The sequence below is a fragment of the Halichoeres trimaculatus genome, unplaced genomic scaffold, assembly GCF_033239565.1.
Source record: "Halichoeres trimaculatus isolate MK-OKI-2021-1 unplaced genomic scaffold, fHalTri1.1 fHalTri1_scaffold_10, whole genome shotgun sequence".
NCBI classification, from domain to species: Eukaryota; Metazoa; Chordata; class Actinopteri; order Labriformes; family Labridae; genus Halichoeres; species Halichoeres trimaculatus.
Genome location: NW_027437187.1, coordinates 27,276,998 through 27,292,999, shown reverse-complemented (window position 1 = coordinate 27,292,999; position 16,002 = coordinate 27,276,998). Strand labels below are relative to the sequence as shown.

The 16,002-nt window shown below is 41.7% G+C and overlaps 1 protein-coding gene across 4 annotated transcripts in view; it reads left to right on the top strand.

Annotated features, from left to right (window-relative positions):
* The window catches only part of reln (reelin), a 101,559-nt gene that overhangs the window by 62,577 nt on the left and 22,980 nt on the right, over positions 1-16,002 (top strand). For all 4 annotated transcript variants that reach the window (XM_074676846.1, XM_074676847.1, XM_074676845.1 and 1 more), the window contains exons 5-21: positions 1,391-1,423; positions 1,542-1,620; positions 1,734-1,830; positions 3,853-3,904; positions 5,047-5,155; positions 6,522-6,762; positions 7,020-7,165; positions 10,500-10,651; positions 10,795-10,910; positions 11,102-11,310; positions 11,764-11,892; positions 11,979-12,088; positions 12,203-12,269; positions 12,500-12,733; positions 14,124-14,285; positions 14,935-15,171; positions 15,344-15,536. In XM_074676846.1, the coding sequence (XP_074532947.1) occupies positions 1,391-1,423; positions 1,542-1,620; positions 1,734-1,830; positions 3,853-3,904; positions 5,047-5,155; positions 6,522-6,762; positions 7,020-7,165; positions 10,500-10,651; positions 10,795-10,910; positions 11,102-11,310; positions 11,764-11,892; positions 11,979-12,088; positions 12,203-12,269; positions 12,500-12,733; positions 14,124-14,285; positions 14,935-15,171; positions 15,344-15,536 (2,366 nt within the window). The remainder of the gene's footprint in view (positions 1-1,390; positions 1,424-1,541; positions 1,621-1,733; positions 1,831-3,852; positions 3,905-5,046; positions 5,156-6,521; positions 6,763-7,019; positions 7,166-10,499; positions 10,652-10,794; positions 10,911-11,101; positions 11,311-11,763; positions 11,893-11,978; positions 12,089-12,202; positions 12,270-12,499; positions 12,734-14,123; positions 14,286-14,934; positions 15,172-15,343; positions 15,537-16,002) is intronic.

Genomic DNA, 16,002 nt, shown 5'->3' with positions numbered 1-16,002 from the left:
GAGAAACGAGGGCAGCTAACAGAAGTGAAGCTTTAGTGCGGAGTAAAGATGTCTGCACAGCCGTTAGGATAGTCAGAAAATACACTTTCTAAGCCGTCCTCGCTTGGTTCAGGTTCTGTTGTTTATGGGGAGTTATAGGTGGGCTTTCTGAAGTATAAGCTCTTCTCTCTGAGGGAAGTTTTCGAACAGCTTGTACGTTTTGAAAGAAAGTCTTAAATTAAACTTTCGAATAAGTCCTGGCTGTGTTATCTTTGTATACTTTATCAGGTGTGAAGGCTCATCCTGGATAGATTAAACCTCTCTCAGGTCTTATGCCTGGAATAAGACTGTCTTTGAAAAGATCCACTAAACAGAGCAGAATGTAGAAGCTCAGAGGAAGTGAATGGCGCCATTCAGACATAAAGGTTAAAGCCTCAGTGTCACTAAACCATGAATAGTGAACCGTGTTGAGCTAAATTTACACATGAAGACATAAAACATAAGTTTAAGATCAGACGTACAAATAACTTGATTTTTCAGCGTCAGAATTTCCAGAAAACAAGTCATGGTAAAGAAAAATGCATCAACTTATCTGATGCGTGTCTCGTCCTTTCTTAAACTTTGCCCCATTTCTTTGTTCAGATTCATCTATTTACGGCTTATTAAACGCTCTCCCTCAAAGGAAGCTGAAGAAATGTCTCAGTTTAATTCATTTAGTTTTAAACCCAGCTATGCACCACCTCCTTCATCTCTCCTGGCACAAAAGTTTACACACATACTCTCAACTTTATGGGATTTGGCTAAAATCTAAGTTCTACAAAGAGTGATTAAGTTTGAGCCCTGCTTTTTTTTCTCTTTTTAAAACCATGTTTGATTCATTAAGTCTTAACACTCACCAGCCCTCTGTTCACCTCCCCTCTCTTCTCAGACTTATGTTTCCCCTGAGAGAGATTGATGGTTGAGTATGTTAGCACGGCAGTGGCCACAGATTACTGCACACAGCGGCCCCTGGGGAGGATGGCGGTTAATTGGCATTGAACCGTTAATCATGGCCGCCCGGCCTTTCATTACTGAAAGGAATTAACATCAGCAGTCAGGAGACTTCAGCCATGGCCGGCCAGGACTCAGAGAAAGTTTGTTTCACTTAGAGATTATGTAAGAATGGGACCGTTCCCCTGCACTCACTGACTTTTACACACTTTTTACTTGCAATTAAAAATGCAAAACTTTATAGATCGGAAAAGTCTCTGCCATCTCTACATTGACTTCTGCTCAAAGTTTATTAATGCACATTTCTAGCTGTGAAACTGGGTGTAAGTGAAGCCTGAATCTGGTCTAACACAAAATAGATAATAAAGATGTACGCTCTGTATAACTAACAGTATTATCCTGTTGTCTTTGTTTGTTTTAGCACCAACAGAGTCCCCGCTGAGACCAAGTCTTGGTGAGTCAGCACTCACAGCTCTTCCTGATAAGATAATCACACAGATTATCATACCACCATAAGTTATGATATCATACAGGTTCTGTTAACCGTAAGCATGTGGTCTATGTTTGTTTAGTGGAGCTCCATGGGAAACACGCTGTGCTGCGTGACGACTTTGACTCCAACCTCCAGGGAGAGCTTGACTCCAGCATCTGGTAGGTGAAAAGGTTACGACTCGTCTTGTAGTCTGAGGGTGCGGCTGTTATCTAAATCTTGTCTGCTGTCCAAGAGAACTTTTTACATCTTCTCTCTGCTTCTCTCCTCGCAGGTCTGAGTGCAGTAACTGTGAGGTGGGAGAGCAGTGTGGTGTGCTGATGCACGGCAGGGCGGTCACTTTCTGTGAGCCCTTCGGAGAGCGAGAGCTGGTAGGTACCATGTTGTACCACGATATGACCACTGAACATTTTATGGCTCACTGACCATGCATTATAAAACCAACCACTCAATTACTCCAACCACTACTTCAGTGAATTACAGCACAATGCCTGTGACCACCATGGAGCCTCATGTTTTAATATCAGTGTCTCTAAACGGCCTCCACCACTTCTATGTAAGGTTGTTGTCTATTCAAACCCTGGGCCTATGGTCTACATGAGAATTTTTTTTTTTTTCTAATTCTAGGAATTCTTAAGTTGCGAAACAGGCAAAACTTTTGCCTACACATCAGTGACGACTAAAACTGTGAATCCAAAGCATTGATGTGCAACTACTCAGCTATTACTATCCTGTTGACCGGCATCATAACTTTTTTCTTTTTAACATTGCTCCCTTACTCTGCACTATCCATCAGTACATGTTTATGTGCAAAGTGCTGTTAGTGAATGTGTGTGTAGCATGTATAACAGGATTCAAAGGGAAAATATTGAAATTTACTCCAATAGAGATTAGTAAAGTATACCTTCTTCGTCTTTTAATATCTAATCATGTGTTTGAGTAAGGCATAAAATGCATATTGTGTCTGTTCAGCGGAATTTTTTTTTTCCCCCTAACGGTATTTCGATGATAGCCTGTTACCACCAGGTGATAAAAAAAAGAAATAAAAAAAGAAAAAGTCAATTTTTTGGTACAAAAAGACGGATACAAAGTCAAAACTTGGTGAACAAAAAGTCAAAATGATGACATACTAGGTCATATTTATTAGATAAAAAGATACTAGGGTCATTTCAAAATTTTGAGATGAAAAGTAGAACTTGTGAAATACTAATTTCGAAAGGTCAGAAACAAGGAATTTTGTTGGAAGCGATAAAAGCCTTAAAGAAAGTTGCCGTGACGTCTGCATCCCGTTGCCATGTCAACCATGCAAAAGAAGTGCATTACTGTTTAGGGTTAGTACTTCTGGTGACTTTAGTATTTTAAAATGTTAAATATTGTTGCATAATATTTTTATTCTTTTCATTGTTGCAGCTCCACAAATGGGAAAAGCCACAGCCTACAGCATTTCTGCCTTGTGAAAACAGGCCTCTATTAATTTGTCAGAACCCCCTGATGAAATAAACTTGACTTGAGTTATTTCATTTTTTAAACTTTGTGTCAAGAGGTCTTATACATCCTTATAACAAGAAAATATCATTGTTCCAAAGTCATTTGCCAACTTCTAGATATTGCTGCATCTGTTTGTCACCTTTGTCATGGTGTTTTTGCAGAAGTTGACCTTTTGACCCTTGTATGAATAATGTTACTACTTAGAATGAGACTGAATGCAAAGGGAGTAAAACGGGCTGAATATCCTTCCATAAATATTAACACACATTTGTGCCACTCAGCACAAATACGCACCTTTTCCTGCACACTGTATTTCTCACATTATGGTTTACAATCTTTCCCATGCCTTTACTTAATCTCCTTAAAGTAAATTTCCGACTGTTTATTCTTCTGGAAGTGATTAAAGCCAGTCAACAGCAGAGAAGTGTTCTGCATCTCACGATTCTATGTGCTCCTCTGATAAGCATTTGCTTTGTCTGTCTCTCTTCCAAATGTTTGATGCAGCTGCCTGGCAGCTCTTCTATCAAGTGCAACAAGCGTGCACATCCAGAAACACAGAACAACATTCACACACACACAAACAGTTGCCTGTGACTTAGTTTTCTCAAGTCTCTTTTCTTCTTTCACACAAACACATATGTACAACCTGCACATCAGAGACACATACAAATGCTGCATAGCTCACTTGTTTATTTGTTGTGTTTAAAGCTGCTTGTGCAATGATTAGAAGTAAAATAGATGAAAACATGAAATCATTGTTAAATGTGGCCACACACTTAACAGGTGTCACATTCTTTGTAGTAGAAAACATTTCCTTTAAAATCAGAGGCTGATATTGTGTCAAACAAACTAGATTAGATCATTTCAACTGTGATTTCTTACATTGTTATGTGTTTCTGTAACAGACGACTGTACCTCTGAACACCAGCACTGCCTCAGTTCTGCAGTTCGCCCTAGGTGAGTATAAAATGATCCCACACTTTTCAAATGCCACAAAATTTGTGTATCAGGATCCTGTCTGTGACATTTTTTAAAGCCCTTCTTTGATAAATTATCCTGGCGTGCAACAGTCTTCTCTACCCAGAAAAATGGATCCCTTTGTGGTTCTCATGAAATAGGCATGTTCCTTCTGTTACACACTGGTGAGCCTGCTGCTGCTGCACGGTGTATTTGTGTTTCTCTTTCTCTTTCTCTTTGCTCTGCCTCTCCTATCACAATAATGAATGATTTACAATCTTCTGAAAAGACACCCAGAAGGCCATGGCAGAGTTTTTAGAGGTGTTGTATTTTTCATGTCCATTACATGCATCCGCCAGTTCCCAGGGGAATGTGACAGGGAGGAAATAACAGTACATACTTAGCGACAACCCTTCTGACCTCCAAGCCTTCCTGCATTTCTCTTTTGCTCTCTTTTTTTCATCCCTTCTGCTGTCTGACCTCGCTCCAGTTTGCAGGTCATTTATATGTGTTTTGGATGCAGGGGTGCTGTGCGTTGAGCAGTGTAGCGAAATGGTAGCAGGTTAATGCACAGCTTTACTTAGTTGAGATAGAGCGGCTCAGCGGGATGCTGACAGGACATGGAAGCTGCTCACCATGAGGCAGTGGGGGAAAAGGGGGATTGGGAGATTGGGAGGTGGGATGTAGAGGTTAACCTGCTACTTCTTTTACTCTTCTAGACCCTTCCAGCTCCCAAAGCACACACACAATTACACAACTTGTGTTTTTAAGGGGCACAAAGTTTGCTATAGAGACTCTTTTCAGCATTCCTCTCCTTATCATCTCTGCCTGGCCCCTTCATTTCACTCGGCCTGATAATCTCTGTCAGCCCTGTTAAGCTGCTGATCTCTTAGTTCCACCATGACATCATTTAAACATAATTTTCCACTCGGCTAAGTGAGAGAATCTGGGAGCAATCAGTCAGAAGAAGCCACCATGTCAGGCCTGGCTGCTCCCAGGGCATAACAAGGATCATTGCCCCGCTGACAAAATTCAGCTCTTGTAAAAAGGGAAACTAGCCGACACTTTTTCCAGCTGTCGGTCAACAGAAGTGTGTTAACATTTATATGTAAGTGTCCACTGTGTGTGTTTCTACTCCCCAGGCTCCGGCTCCTGCAGGTTCAGTTACTCAGACCCCAGCATCACTGTGTCATACAGCCTAAGTGGTAACACCAACACCTCAGATGACTGGATCACACTGGAGAATATCAGGTCTCTGTCTCTCTTCTCTGCTCCCCTCGTGCTCCTTCTTCTAGTCCACAGTCTGTCCATCTGTTATGAGCACCCGCCCTCTCTTTCTACCTCATTCACACCTCCCCCTCTCAATTTGTCATCCCTCTCCTGCTCTGTTTGTTTTTCTGTGATCCCCTGTTTTCTGTCCTTCTCTCTTTCTGCTTGGTCGAACACAGACACAATGTAATGGTGATTATTTAACTTATCGTATTAAACTGCAGTGAGTGCTTTCCATTGTGGAAGACTTGTTTTAGTTTACTTTTAATTCCCTCTCTGGCAGCATCTCTTCACAATATCTCCCCTTATTTGAACATTTCGGCCTTTTTTGAAGGCGCTGTGAGGAGTTTGAAAGTGATCTTAAAAAAAGTCTCCATCCTAGATATATGCCTGGTCGTAACCCACACTTTAGAATGAGATTATCAAGGCCAGTATTGCTGGTTAAAGGTTATTTTAAATTTCTGCTTTTTAGCTTCCAGAATGAGTTGAACAGGTTGACTGGACTGATTTACGGTGTGTCTAGGTCTCTATGACAACAACACGCTGGCTGACGAGGTTAAAAACGATTTCTGTGATTAGTTTTGTGGTGATGGTGGACACAGGAGCCTAACTGTCGGACAGAAAAAGGACAGAAGAGCAGAAGAAAGCAAAACGGGAGAGAGATACAGCGCAAGCTAAAGGCTAATTAGCTTTTAGCTCGGGCTGTATCATTCAATAACAGGGCTAAACAGTTTGTGATAATGTTCATTCCAACCTACAGTCAGCAGTTATTCTGCAGTGGTCTGTTCAGACTTGAGAGTCTATTAATGAAATGAAGAGTGAGGTTATGTTTGCTCTGCTTGGTAGATAACTGATAGGACACAGCTAACCGGGATTAATTAACGTTACACATTATGGACATGTCTTAGAGCACCAGACTGCTAGCTGCGCTAAATATAAACGGCTATTTACAAACTGACAGTGTTTACTTGTTGTCACGTTAGCCTACAGATTTGTTGGCTACGCTTGATGACGAGTTTCAAAATGTATCGCTACGTAACTGTACTGATAAGTCCCTTACCTCAGTGCATTGTATCCAGTATCTGGTTTTCTTTGTCTTGAACAAAGAAAATTTCTTTCAATCCAATCTCCATTTAAATCGTAAGCAAACACATGCCTCACTAAAAGTAATTAACGACAGTGTACAGAGACTCAGGGCCACAAGGTGGCAAGGGATTGCAATTACAACAGATCCTTCTCATAGGCTCTTTAATGAAATGTTATAATTTTTTATGGCATAAACGTACAAAAGATTGATTCATATATAAATCATCTTCACACTAATGTTATTTGTTTTCCTCTCCGTCAGAGCCCCAACCAACAGCAGCACAGTCCTTCACCTGCTCCCCTTGCCGCATAAATCCAGAGCTGATGGTGTTCGTCTTCGCTGGTCCCAGGAGGTCCCCCAAGGCCCTGAAGGCTACGAGTCCTGTTGGGGTCTGGACAATGTGCTGCTTGTCAATGCTGCTCACAAAGTCCCCCTCATGGAGGACAACCTTGACCCTCCAGACACTGCCAACTGGCTCTTCTTCCCTGGAGCAACCGTCAAGGTACATTAATAAGTCATTTAACACTGGTATTGATTCCTCTCTGTATGAGTCGATTCTTTCGCTGAAGCCAGGTGCCAAGAAACATGACGAAGAGCCTAATGAACAATTCAATTCTTCATTTAACGTGCTGACAGAAAGACATCAACAAAATATTCTGTAGTCTACATCAAAGTAGAAAAAAATGCATTTTCTCTTTAAATAGTAGCAAACTTTGCAGAAGTGGTTACATGTTTCTCACCTGTGCTCTTATTGGCCAGCATGCCTGTCAATCAGAGGGCAATGCTCTGTATTTCCACGGTGGTGAGGGAGTTGGCCAGAGCTTCGCCTCTACCCGAGACATTGACCTCCACCGGGAGGAAGGAAGGAGCTACTGGGAGGAAGACTTTGAAAGCCCACCTTCTAAGTAAGTCAGTGATGATCCCATTTCACCCTCAGCACTCTTACTGGTTTGTTTCATCCCAGTCCTTTCTCTTACCTCCTATCGTAAATGAGATGGCAAATAAACTTTTATTGTATTCCACCTCTTAAAAACACAGTTACAAAGTGCTTTAGGAGTGTGGAATGCAGTAAAATACAATAAGACAGTTTCAAGAAAAGGTCAAACTGGACTATGAAAACTAAATATAATACAAGTGGGAAAAATGACATGCAAATGCTGCATTGTTGAAGTGACAGTCAGTGGATTTACAGGTTTATAAAAGCTTTTTGAAGGGTTTTATTGACTGAGCAGACTTGGCACTGATGAGGTTGTTGTTCTGTAGAAAGAAAGGTAATTATAATAAAACTGAATGAGGTTACCAGACCCCAGACTGAATTCTGTTATGATTTTGGAATAACAAAATGTAACACAAAGCCAATATAAGCTTGAGCAAAATTAATAAATGTAGGATCAGTTTTGGATAATAAACCTGGCCCCAGCACATAGCACATACCAAATTAGGAAAGGTGGGATAGCAGTGGGGTGGGATTTTGGGAAGTTCACAACAGCTACTTCACAGTGTGTCTGCGTGTATGTGTGTGTGTGTGTGTTGTGCATTGACACCTGTCACTTGTCATATGTCAAGTGATGCGACACAGCGTGTTGCACAAGTTTATGTCAGGCATGCAGGCTGACACAGGTTAATGCCATACCTCTGACTGCTACAGAGACAGCGCTCCATCTGTTTAGAGTGAGACATACACACACACATACACACACATACACACACATGCATGCAAACAAACAGACAATGCAAGGAAACACTCTAACAGGCACTTGAAGGGGTTGAGAGATAAAAGAGGAGAGATGATGTTTAGTGTTACTACCAAAGAGTGATTACCAGAAAGTCTGTTAATACATTTGTATGTTAATACACCTGAACCAGGCATGTGTTTCAACAGGCATCCTGCACCCTGTCCCCTCCTGCTGCATGCCAACATGCTGCACTGCTTCCTTCCCTCTCTCACGACATCCACAGTCAGGAAGAGTTTTTGCTTGTGTTAATGCTACACTCCATTAAGAATAATTTAACTCAACGCTAGCTTTCGACAGGGAAGCTGTAGCTGATATTCTGCATGGCAAATGTGGGAAGCAGGGGGTGGAGAGGAAGAGAGAGGAGGGTGAGGAGGTAGAAGAATGCAGGAGAGGGCTGACATACTGAGTTAACTTCTGTCAGTGCTAATGAGGATCCTCTCTCCACTGTGCACAAATATGTGACTGCACGTGTGTGAGTGTGTGTGAGATGATGTGTGTATAACTCCTCTTCCAGGTGATTTATTCCATATTCCTGGTGTAGTGAGTTTTTTGACTGGCGAGGTGTGAATAACAGCAAATGTTTACTGACTTAAGAGCAGTGTACAAATTACAATCCTAAAACATGACCCTGATTCAAATTCTCCTTAAAATATCTGTGATGTGTCAGCGTGCAGTTTGACAGTGAAGTTTCATGATTTTAAAACGTACCTATTTAATTTCATTAATTTCATTCAAAATTCGATAAATACAAAGATTCTAATAATGGGGTAAACAAATGGGAAGTATTTGCTCTGAGCAAATAGCTCAGGCTGCAAACTGCTCTCCATACATGGTTTATAATTCCTGTTTTAGTTTCATTGCCAGCTGACAGATTCTCACAGAAGAGTTTACCCTGAGCCAAAAGTCTGTCAAGCTAATGCATTTATGGTTATTGTATGTACACAAACTCTGATAACGTCAATGCAAGGAGAGTAGTGAGAATTCAGTGTGTCCCAAGGTACAAATAACCTGATGTGAGTGGTGAAATATCGTCATATGTGGATTTATAGAACTTTTAATACATCATATCAAAAGCTTTCAGTCTTGATATCCTAGTCAAAACATGTACAGACTAGGGATGCACTGATCTGATCCTGGTATTGGGTACTGGCGCCAATCCAGCCCCTCAAAGCTGGATTGGGTATCAGAGGGAAAGGATCGGTCCAAACTTGACACCAAGGCTAAACTATGATAACCAAACTGCTGTTAAACATTTAAACACTTAAAGTTTAAATAAATATTAACCTCAGTAAGTCAATATGTAATATTTTTGTCGTTTACTCAAAACATTACCAGTCTTATCCCACAGTAGAGCATGCAGGTTATTATGTAACACTGGTATTGGATCAGGATCGGTATGGTCGATACCCAAAGCCCAGGTATTGGTATCAAGGCCAGAAAAGTCGGATCAATGCATCCCTAGTATAGCTGAAGTTTAGAGGTCCGCTATATGTGCCCTTTGCAGGTGCTGCTGCAATAGAGTTAACTCAAAAAATCAATGGCTGTGTTTACGTGCAGTCAGTAACTCTTTCATATTTGGAATACAAGCAATAACCCAGTTGCGCACAGCCATGTAAACATCAATAAACCTTTTGATAAACCAGAATATGCACATATTTAGGTTTTTAAAACCCCCCCAAAGCACATCTGGGTCACTTCTTTTTCTAACCAGAATATTTGGTCATGTATACACCTGTCGGGATATCCCAATCCAAAGGAACATTAATTTGTGTTCAGCCCATCTTCTGTTCGCAAGGAATCTTGGTCCTTTGAGTACAGCAAGTCTGCCATGCTGCTGTTGTTGTTGCTGATGTTGCTATGGATACAGGAAGACGGAGAGATGTTGTCCGTGCATCGCTGTGTCGATGTGTGTACCATGTAGAAAGGAATAACCCTGTTTGCTCATGCATATAAACCTGTTATTCCGAATGTTTCAGAAACCAGAATATTGACCTTAACCCAATATTGACTCCATGTTAACATAGCTGCTAAGAAGATGAGGTGATCCTCTCAGGATTCACAAACCTTCTCAGTCATTAGAAAACGCAAGTATTTAAGAGATTAGAGACTGGACTAGCTGAGGACTAAATGAGAAGCTTCCCAAAGGTCTAGTGCTGAACAAATAGGATTTTTTTGCTTGGAGTCATGACCATCTACTTTTATTGAGTTACATTGTATGTATGCATCTAAATATGCAGCTGATAATGAGTGTGATTGGTCCCACTTAGCTTTTATACCTCAAAGCTCCTAAAGTTTCAACCTCTGTGAATATGATAAGAAGTTATTATCATAATTCTTCATTCAGATGTTTTACTGATTATGTAACCGACTTAGTCTCAGGAAATAATGAATGAATCATAACTGTTGAAAACATGATCGACTAAAGAGTTGTTCAGCATTTGTTGTTCAGGAAGCTCTCTTGCTTACTAACCAGCCTTTGCTACATCTGTGTTTTACTGCTCAGCTGGGACATTGAGGGAGCTGTCTATGGGACCCAGTGTGGAGAGATTGAGTCAGGCTCAGCTCTGGTGTTTGAGAGGGAAGGCCGGAGGAGAGTGTGCACCCCCTACCTCGACACCACGTCATACGGAAACCTTCGCTTCCACTTTACCATGGGTATGAGAAATCCCCTTTCATAATACTTTCAACAATAATAGCTTTGAATATTCAGTATCATGCTTTATTTCTGGTGTCTTCATGAAAATGTTTTGAATTTGATGTTATATTTACACATAAATAAGCCGTGTATTTGTGTAAAGGTGGTGGTGAGTGTGATCCAGGAGAGTCCCATGAGAACAACGTGGTTGTGTTTGGGAGGTCTGAAGGGCGGAGGGAGCGAGTGGTTCTTGACACACTTCCATATTCGTCTTACAGGGTGAGACAAACATCTCAAATCTTTATAAAGTTCTCATTCTCTTTCTATCGTAATATAACATCATATCACCTCCAAAGATAACACCATTTTTGTAGTTACCAAGAGATAGCTATGGAATCTGTTTTTGGCCTGTTTTCTGAACACTGTCTTGTCTGATGTATGAATTCCTTCCTCTGTTTGTCCTCTCTCAGACTCCTGCAGTCGTATCTTTGGCGTTGCCCACTGAGCTACAAACACCAGTTACCCAGTTCTGCCTGGAGCAGCGGTCACATGGAGGAGCCAACCGTCATGTATGGGCTGTGGACTTCATGCAGCTGCTCCCTGTGCTGCCTGGCACCCACACACATGTCGCGCAGTTTTCCATCAACCTCGGCTGTGGCTCCTACCAGCCTGCCAACAGGTGTGACATATTTTGAAACTGTGTTAGAATGTCCTTTTAATATTGCTGCTTTTTGAAGTCAAATTCATGACATTGGGTTTCAACAAGAGACACCTTCAAACCAGCTGGGATTAACTCAGATATTTGGAGTCAAGAACGGGAACTTATGCACAGAGAAAACTTGTAATAATGCTGATTCCTCAGAGGAATAATATTCAGAGAAATCTGAGCTCATTCAGTGTCTTAATAATAAGTAATGTAAGTTTGATGAGTTTTTCCAGATCATGTTACTCAGTGTTCAAACTGCTTCTGTCATTTAGAACTATAAGTATCATATTACTCACAGCTGAAAAGAAACAGATACAGAAGGTTATCAGAGGACAACATTATCCGAGGAGCACTTTGTGACTCTGCAAGTGTTAATTTTGAAGCCAGATTTCTTCAAAAACATATCCTCTGTTATTCTTTTATCAGCGTGAGTCTGGAGTTTTCCACCAACCAGGGTCGCTCCTGGTCTCTGCTCCACACCGAGTGTCTGCCTGAGCTGTGCGCTGGACCTCACCTACCTCACAGTACCATCTACTCCTCTGACAACTACAGCGGGTAGGGATGAATCAGCACACGTGTGCGTCATTCTTCATGTATAAAGTGTGTTAAGGATTTATTCATGTTTAATTTTGTGTCCTCAGATGGACAAGGATCTCAATCCCTCTGCCCAACGCTGCTCTGACAGAGACGACGAGGTTCCGCTGGAAACAGTCTGGCACTGGAGTGGGCAATATGTGGGCAATAGACAACGGTTAGTCAGCCTGAAAGAACAATTTTTCAAATAAATTGCTTTACTTAATTTTTTAAAAGTGACTCGTTTTGGCATTGAAGTATCAGTTGACCTCATGCCTGTGTTCTGCTTTAGTGTACATGGGACCGTCCTGTCTCCGTTTCTGCTCTGGAAGAGGACATTGTTCTCGCACAGGCTGCAAGTAAGGATTATCTTTTTATTAAACCAAATAAATCCAACACCCCTCTTTAAAAAAGACTGCTCATAATCCACCTTGTGCCCTTCAGCACCAATCACCATTCAGGATTAATCAAACTGTATTATGCTTGTTATTTATTAATGGATTTTCATTACCTCGGTCCCCTCTTCTCATTTATATTCTTCAATGTTTTTACTGTCTTATCTTTTCCATCTTTCCTCTCCTCCTCCTAGATGTGATCCAGGTTTCAGTGGACCAGCTTGTGAGCTCGCCTCCCAGACTTTCCCAGCGTTCCTGTCTGAGGGGTTTTCCAGCCCACGCCTCTCTTCCTATCACAGCTTCTCCTCTCTGCGTGGGGCTGAGGTCAGCTTTGCCTGTGGGGTGCTGGCCAGTGGAAAGGCTTTGGTCTTCAACAGGGACAGCCGGAGGCACTTGGTCACTTCTCCGCTCGACAGTTCCCAGGCCAGGTAAAGAAAGTGCTGAGCAATGCTTGTTCACACTCTTGTTCAACATAAACTTAAACCTCAGATTCAGATTTTCCCTCCTTAGATGAGTTTGTTTAACTCTCTCCTTTACTTCTGATTTATACTGCCAATGTTCCATCCAGTCAGCTATCCATCCTCCTCCTTCATCAATAACTCTTTCAATCGTACTCTGTGCTGGGAGATGGATTGTGATCATGGGGATGACTGCAGATGAGAGGAGAGGATGAAAATGTGAGGGAGAAAGATAGAGAGGGGGAGATGGAGTTAGATATGGCATCTGTGTTGGATTGATTATGCCTGTTGCGGCCCTCCGTGTGCCACCTGATGGCCAGATTTAATGCCAGTTTCCTGGCTGATGGGATGAACAGCTGCCTGAAAGTGGAAGCTACAGATCAGGCAAGGACAGAGAGAGCTGGGGGGTGACGAATGGAGATCATAATAAATATTGCATTAGTATTGATGATAGTTTGTGAGGCAAACTTGTGCTACGATAAAAGTATGAAGTTACCAGGAGTACATTGATATGAACTCTGACTCTCATCCACCCTCTCTGTCTAATTTTGTCCTCATTCTTTTAATCATCTCATCCATCATCCCTCCACCTTCGTCCCACTTCTCTGCTCTGTGTGACTTTCTGTTTATTTACCCTCTTCCTCCCTCCTCATTTTCTTTAACTCTCTGAACACATTCTTGGTCATCTTACTTTTTCTGATCTTGTCTTTTTGTTTGTGTCATTTCCTTCTCTTACACCCTGTCCTTACCATCTCCTATTTTTCTCACTCTACTTCTTCATGCGTTATATCCATAGACTGTATATAGAGTGGGACAGCATGGCTTTGCCATTTACCATTGTATGGTTTTGAAGCCAAAATACACCCGCCAAAGACTGTGAGGGATTCTGGGATATTCTAAGTGGAGTCGGGTGACAAAAATTATCATAGTTTTTTCCTTTCGAGAGTCTAATCTCGTCTTGGCTCTCCCTCCCGACATATTTTACTATCCCCCCAAAAGTACACAAGAACCGCAGCTGTCAATCATCATTAAACGTGACGCAAAGTCTCATTTTTTACCTCTTAAAGGTAATGAAAACTAAACTTTTCAGAAAAAGGAGAACTTGAATACAAGGCAGCCAAATGATATCTTCAAATAACCACAACAATTGGACGTGAAAAACGTTTCTACAAGGTGTATTAATATTTTAAAGTTTGACCACAGACCATCTAGAATGAGCAGAGAACCAGATTTCTTGACCTGCACTACAGCCAACCACTAGGGGGAGCAAGTTTGGTGGCTATTTCACTTCGAGCTAAGCAAGATTACCTTCATTTTTTTACAGTCTATGGTTGAAACAGTTTGCTTTCGTCCTCTTTAGGTATCTTCAGTTCACCCTTCGCCTGGGCAGCCGTAGCACCTTAAGCTCATGTCCCGCCCCTGACCAACCAGGAGAGGGCGTCCTGCTGCATTTCTCTTCAGACAACGGGATCACTTGGACGCTGCTGCAGCACTATGCTTACCAGGGCTTCCACGAGCCAAGGTACCTCAGATGTTTATCGCTCGTACGCATATGATTCCACAGAGACACCATAACTCCATTAACACACACATTTTCGCTGCTAATGGTGTGCTGGGGGTGTAAGCCACTGGGACTCATTGAGTCAGTTAGTGCCATCTATGTGTGTAATGAAGACAGAGTGGGCTGGGTTCCAGCTGTTCAGGCGAGGTCTCAGAGCTCTTCATCAGTACTGAGAAGGTCAACAAGAGCTGGTGAGTTGGGGGACATGTTTTCAAAATCTCTTTAACCTGCGAGTGAAGGCACAAGTTCTCATTGTATGGACAAAACAGCGTAATAAAGGTCAGGTTATGAGAATAAAACACAACATGTTGACAACAGAGTGGGCCACAAAATGTGACGAGCAACAATAGATGTTTTATTCATACATCTTTGTTATTTTGACCATCTGCATGGTGTAAGAATGTACTGACGATTGTCCAAGAATAAAGTATTTATGAACAACAGACTGTGAATACGTGGGCTTTAGATTGGAGTCACAGTCTGAGTCACAGTTCAGCCGGATTGTGTGATTAATTCTAGCAAAAATGTACCAGCCTTGGAACTGTGCACTTATTATAGAGTGTAATGTATCCAAAGGCATTCATTTAAATAATATCCTTCCTTCAAACAGGATTGTGTCCGTTGAACTCCCAGCTGGTGCGCGAAAGTTTGGTGTGCAGTTCCGCTGGTGGCAGCCTTACCACTCAGGACGTGGTCACGATGTGTGGGCCCTGGATGAAATCAGCATGACATCTGTGCTGTTCAACACCATAAGTCTTGACTTCAGCAACGTGCTGGACGTTACCCAAAGTCTTGGTTTCTATCTCGGCCATGTCCAGCCTTACTGCCAGCATGACTGGACTCTTAGGTATGCTCGAAGTAATGATCCTTACAATGTATGACTCAAAATTTGTTCCTACCAATCAGTTCTGTGAATGCTGCATTTAGTCTTTCCATTTGTTTCCATTGAATTAATACTTCACTTTCTGTGCAATTGACTAACTCTTTGATCTGCAACCCTCCCTCTTGCTGAAATCCAGTTTCTCCGGTGAGCCCAGCCCTGGCTCCAGTATCCGTTATGTGGAAACTCAGTCAATGCAGATCGGGGCGTCCTACAGTCTCCAGTTCTCTCTGGTCATGGGCTGTGGCCGCGAACCTTCCCCACACATCGACACCCAGGTCCGACTGGAGTTTTCCACCAACCACGGTCTAACCTGGCACTTGGTCAAAGAGGTATGAAGAGTGACATTTGTTTGACTTTGTTTCTTACGTCAAATAATGAATGTCTCATCCCTTAAATTTCAAAACCTGACTCACAGATTTTCCTATAACTAAAACTCGTTGGAGTCATCCTTAAGGGGAAGCGGGAAACATCATTTATTCATGATCATGAATATTGATTTACCAATTACAGCCTCAGTAATAATGCGTAAATAATGAGAGTCTTTAAATGTGACACTTTTTTTCAGATGAAGAATTATTGCAATTACCTTTTTTATCATCCTGCTATTAGCAAGTACATGGCAATACTTAAATCAGCAAGCAGATTATCTTCCCGTGATTCAACAAAGATTTTCTGTGATCATAACTGGCTCATAAATATTCATAAAGCACAAAAGTATCTGCCAAGACTTTATTGCTTTTGGAATTGAATAGAGCGTAATGATTCCTCCATCAGTGAATTTTCTCTAATTCTCCC